This window comes from Ammodytes marinus, assembly GCF_949987685.1.
Source record: "Ammodytes marinus genome assembly, chromosome: 8".
NCBI lineage: Eukaryota > Metazoa > Chordata > Actinopteri > Uranoscopiformes > Ammodytidae > Ammodytes > Ammodytes marinus.
The window spans coordinates 2,265,849-2,271,788 of record NC_137212.1 but is presented as its reverse complement, the minus strand read 5'-3'; the positions used below and the strand labels follow the sequence as shown (position 1 = coordinate 2,271,788).

The 5,940-nt window shown below is 38.3% G+C and overlaps 1 protein-coding gene across 7 annotated transcripts in view; it reads right to left on the bottom strand.

Moving 5' to 3' along the window:
- Positions 1 to 1,454: 1,454 nt before the first annotated feature.
- The window catches only part of pde4dip (phosphodiesterase 4D interacting protein), a 139,290-nt gene continuing 134,804 nt past the window's right edge, over positions 1,455 to 5,940 (bottom strand). For 6 of the 7 annotated variants that reach the window (XM_080032750.1, XM_080032744.1, XM_080032746.1 and 3 more), the window contains 2 exons: positions 5,494 to 5,566; positions 1,455 to 4,607 (listed from right to left, as the gene is read on the bottom strand). In XM_080032750.1, coding sequence (XP_079888876.1) covers positions 4,468 to 4,607; positions 5,494 to 5,566 — 213 coding nt within the window. In that variant the 3' untranslated portion in view covers positions 1,455 to 4,467. The remainder of the gene's footprint in view (positions 4,608 to 5,493; positions 5,567 to 5,940) is intronic. The other variant, XM_080032749.1, reaches the window with a different exon arrangement.

Genomic DNA, 5,940 nt, shown 5'->3' with positions numbered 1-5,940 from the left:
ACAGACAAATAAAGGGAAGGTGGTTTTGTTCCTATAAAAATAGCAAATTTTTTGTCGTAGTCGACAAACAAGATTTTTTATTATGAAAATTAAAAGTGAGTTTATCATCTAACCAGATGCCGAGATATTTGTACTCTGTGACTCTTTCAATTAAAAAATCCATTCTTTGTAGAAATATTAAAATCATTAAAATGTGTAGTTCTTGCTCTGGAGAAACACATATATTTGGTTTTGTCTGTATTAAGAACCAGCCTGAGGTCCACTAGACAGTCCTGCAGGGTGTTAAAAGAGCTTTGTAGGTTCTGAATGTTAAATTGCTCTTTATTCATACAGTGTGCGCGTTTCATTAAGCCGATCTCTAAATCACCCGCTGTGCATGTAATCCGCAAAATAAACTTTTTTGTGAACCCACTACTGGTATCCAATCAAGACAGAATGCTACAAACCGGCACCCGTCTCACTGCCGGTGCACGTGCAGAGCGACAGATGGGTGAATGTTTATGAGCCTACAATGGCGGAGCAGCTAAAAATCCTTACCAATGTCTGTTTTGATTGTTTTTATCATGTTTTATCACACTTACTTATCTGAGATGATGCTAGATAACTCGCTGTTTGAAGACCGCAGTGTATTAATGTGGTGACGTGGGGACGAGGGAGGGGACTGCTAACTGCAGTCAGTGACAGGAAGTTAGCTTAACTGACCATTCCACTAACTGAACCTTTAATTAAAAAGTCTAGTATAGGCTACTGTAGTTCAATCATGAGAGACTTCATAAACGAAAAGGTTTAAGAACGAACAATTAATTTATTAGAATGTGCTGGAGATATTTAAAGAGTCTTTGGCGATTAGACCCCATCGCAAAAATCATCTGAAGGGGGCAATGAAATCCTGGGCTGAGCAGAATACCCCCCCCCCCCCACACACACACACACACACACACACACACCCCGGGAACAAGGTGTTTGGCTCACAGATGTTAAAGCTGGGGTGTATGATTTCAAAGTTAACATGAGCTGTACACTTTTGACCAATCAGGCTCCAATTCTCTGTTCTTATTGGCTGTTGGGACTGTCCATTCACTTTGTAACGACATTGTTGGTGTAGAGCGTGTCAGGGAGGGACCAAAGAGAACAAGTGGAGCGGTTGAGGTATTTGAATTCGAATCTTTATCCCAACTGCCATTTTCTCCCCAAATCCTCCACCCCAGCCTTAAGGTGAATGTGATAGGTTTGAGCTAATAGAGGGAACCTCCCATGATGAGCTGAATTAGTTGAAGCAGCAACTAGGCGAGAGACCATGAATGAACTGAGGGATGATCTGCAAACAAAGAACAGTGCAGTTATTCTGTTTTCCTGTAGAACTTTAGCTAAGCTTCATTTTATGCAACAAACAACAAGACAGATTTTTTTTTATATATTTTTTTATTTCAAAGGTTTTTCTCATTTACCCCAAAAACATTTTTTTTTAAATAAAGAGAACATGCATAGAAATACAGCTGCTCTTTAACAGCAAAAAAACAAACTTGCACACTGTCACAATCGCGTTCCTATGTACATACATGAGAGGTGGTTCCTTTAAACCACACAGACTCTAAGAAAGACACAAAAGTTTGACCTTTTACCAGTAGGGGAAATAGACAAAAAAAAAAAAAATTAATTTAAACTCAATAAAATTTTCACCTGATTTGACAACGTACAAGTCGTCCACTTTGGTTGTTCTTATTGCTTCATAAATATATTAATACAGTGATTCTTTGTATGCTGTGATTTTGCATATTTGTTCCACATTGTTTATAAAAATCTGATTAATTTTAAGATTAAAAACTTTAAAAAAAAAAGCTTTAAAATTGATTGTCAAGATTTGGACATTTTCATCCAAAGGTCAGATTGTTTAAAGGTGCTCCGAGGACCTTTCAGTTTGTGTTCATTCTTGCGTCCCCTTTTGGACAAAAGCGGTAGTGTTGTTACCACGCCAGCTGTTGTTCCTGGGTGAGCGTATACCCATGACCAAAGGCATTATGAAAAACTATATAAAAATAGCATTCTTTGCACTGATGGTCTCGTTTGCTGTTACATGTGATCCATGATCATCAGAGGAACAATGAGACTGTTTCAGAAATGTTTAAAAGTTCCTCGTAGCTACTTTAAATGTATTCAGCAGATGGGGTGGCACTTTAATAGCCGGGCCTGAAAATAAAAACACATGAAAAAATGGGCAGAAACAACAAAGGCTATTATTGCACAGTAATCCCAAAAAATTGCATATTTCAGTAAAAGTATTTGAGGGCAGTGATGCCACAGTTCATGCACAAAATGAAACCGCTAACAAAATATACAGAGAAATCAAGAACAACTCAAATATAAGGTGGTGAAGCCAGTGTAAAATACCTATAACAATAAATCCTGCAAAAGAAAATATCCTCTCAGTGTGTGTGTGTGTGTGAGAGAGAGAGGCGCTCTCATACACACAAACACACACACACACACAAACAAACCCTCGCGCACACACACTAACACACAATTGTTCATCCCATTTTTTAAAACATTGATTGTCATCTTTAAGGGGAACATTTCAACTTAAAAATATCCAGAAATTAAGCAAAAAAAAAAAAACAGCTTAAAGTTAAATATATATATTTAAAAAAAAAACATTAAAAAGTGTGGTCCACTTTTTTGGTTACAAACATGAAATGTAATTTTTCTTGGACCGTGCACTAAAAGAAAAGTTTCTTTCTCTACATTTGGGATCGGTTACTGAAGGCTTCGCACAAACTGTGGAGCAGCTTGACTTTTTCAGTCTGTAGCGTCACGTGTGCTTGTTTTTATATTAACACTGTTTTAAACTAAGACCCAGAAGGTTTCCCACACATTTTAATATGCTTTAAAGGGTGCTCAGAGGAACTTTCAGTTTTTGTTAAGTCTTGCTCCCCCTTTGGACAAAAAGCGGTAGTGTTTTTACTACGCCAGCTGTTGTTCCTAGGTGAGCGTATACCCATGACAAAGGCATTAAGAAAAAACTATATAAAAATAGCATTCTTTGCACTGATGGTCTCGTTTGCTTGTTACATGTCATTAATGATCATCAGAGGAGAAATTAGACTGTTTCAGAAATATTTAAACGTTCCTTGTTGGGACTTTCAACCAGAACTATTCTGGAGTTTGACGACAATGTCTTTAAAAAGCTAAACATTTTATTTAATTTTATAACATAATCCACCACCTACTAGACCAAAAAGTATTTCTCCATATTTTATCAGTAGTAGTTTATGACGATTCTTAAGAAAAACTAAAAAATCTACTGTACATTGTCTGCAGAGGAGTATGGCTTCGTTTCCACTAGCTGCTGCCCAAACCACATGCAACTAAAAATCAAAATCAGATCTCAAGACAGGCCCTAGCTTTAGTTTGGTTAAAAACTCTTTTTATGCTGGCATCAAGGGGGACCTTTGTTTACTTGAATCACACTGAAGTTGGCTTCTGATGCACAGGCTAAAGCTGTAGTGCGTAACTTTTTCATATTAATGAATGTCGGTTCAATTCAAGCCATCGCCGAAACTAGTTAACACGAAGTTGATTAAGCCTATTATCAGGTCTACAAAACTCTCTCTGTATTTCTCAGTATGGCAGCGTTTACAAACTGGTGTCCCCCCCTGACACTGGTGCAGGAGCTCAGAAAAATCCCCAAGAAGAGCCCAAGAAATGTTTCAGTTGTTGATTCTACTGCTATAAAAAAAAACTGGACGTCGTACATTGTAATTCCTCACAATTCCTCATGGGGGGTGACAGAAGATACGCACTACAGCTTTAACACAGATTTTAATTTGTAGATTGAGTGAATCAGAAGCAAACTTCAGGCGATCTCTGGTTTCATATAAATCTTCAGTTAATCGCCCTTACACAGAAACACACATAAATACAATCATTCACTTTCGTATAACTTCTCATCAGCCAGCAGAAAAAGTCCAACAACACTCAGACCAGACCTCACTCAACTCAAAATTTCTCTGTCATAATTTATCGCATTTTTCTTTTCTCTAAAACTAGAGTTGACCGTGGCTGTGTTGTAAAAGCCCTACTAACGTCCTCCCTCCTACATACTCAACATGTACATACTACATACTGTCTACTTAACCGTCCATTGTATATGCGAGGTTCGTCGGACCGTTTACGCTGAAGTATACAGAAGCAATAAAGAATAAAAAAAAAAAACTTTTGTGTCGTTTGAAAAGACGCAATGCATTGTGGGGGGCGCTTGAGTTGGAAAAGTGACCTATCGATCCATACTCAAAAATCTTCCCGGAAGTAAGGACTCATCCGGGCATTTCTCGCCTACACAAACTCGCATACACAACCACAGCATACTCAAATTGACATCAAAATTAGTATGAGTAGGACAATAGTATGGCTTTTAGTACGAGTAGGACGTTAGTATGGCTTTTAGAACACAGCCCATGTATGGCCGGTGCACTACATGTAGGCAACCTTTAGGGGGCGCTGGTGTGGAGCCCGTACCGGTACAGACACAGCAGAGGAAGACGAAGCCTTTGGCCTCACGACACTCCAACCAGGAGAGAAGGACAGTTCACAGAAACCTCCGGGGCTTTCAACTGCAACACACAAAAAAAAAACTTGGGAATAAGTTTATTAATTTATATTTAGTTAAAGGAATACTTCACCCTTACGGAACCGGCGTTCTATCATAATACAATCACTATTATAATATAATGAATGAGGTTTTTCTTCCCTCAGTCTTCCCTTGGCCCAGCTGTTCTGTTAATCCTAGCTAGGGATAACTGGGGTTAGACAGAGAGACCATAAAACACTCTTTCTGCCTTTTCTCAGGCTAGGATGAACCGATTTCTAAAATGTTTGCACATTTATACTACATAGGATCTCAGAGTTCAATACACCTTCATATTTCCACCGGTGAAGTAGGTCTTTAAATGTTAAGCTCAAACTGTAATTATACACTCAAAGATGTAATTAACCCTCTCGTGCACAGTGGTCTTTGCAGTACAGAACAGTATTAGGGCTAAGGGTGAGGGAAAAATATTAGTAGGACGTTTTCTTTTCATTATGCACTTCAAGAAAAAAAGTCGAAAAAAAGGTCTAAATTGATTAATTAAAGGTGCTCCGAGGAACTTTCAGTTTGTGTTCATTCTAGCGTCCCCCTTTTGACAAAAGCGGTAGTGTTTTTACCACGCCAGCTGTTGTTCCTGGGTGAGCGTATATACCCATTACAAAGGCATTAAGAAAAACTATATCAAAACCGCATTCTTTGCAGTGATGGTCTCGTTTGCTGTGACATGTCATTTATGATCATCGGAGGAAAAATGAGACTGTTTCAGAAATATTAAAAAGTTCCTCGTAGCACCTTTAATTAATCAAAAAACAAGCAGGTTGTTATCAGGGCACTAAACAGAGCACAGCAAAGCAGGGAGGGCGGGGGTGGTTATGGTTAGGGTTTGGGAGGGGGGGGGGGGGGGGGTTTACCTTTACCGGGTTTTGAGGAAGAGGAAACAGAGGAAGAAGGAGAGTGGAGGGAGGAAATCCTGAGCTCGTTTTCCTGAGAGAAACACAAGTTGATTTTTTCGACATTGCTACGTTTTTTGTGTTGTTGTTGTTGTTGTTGTTGTTGTTGTTGTGCATCTTAGGCCTATGTGTTGTTTTGTAGTGTATCTTGTACAGCACTTTGGTCAACTGATGCTGTTTTTAAAAGTGCCTTAGAAATAGATTTTTAATTTATTTTTATTATTTTCTAAATGTAGAAATACATTTGACTTTGAGAGACTCAAGGGAAAGAGACACAGCGGAACAGAATGAGCTGAGATTTAAAAAAATGAAAATTAAATAAAATATTTTAAGATTTTTTTGTTGTTGCCATTGTTGCTTCTTTATTAGACAGGTTGGGTCCTGATCACTCTTTAAGAAAACCCCAAA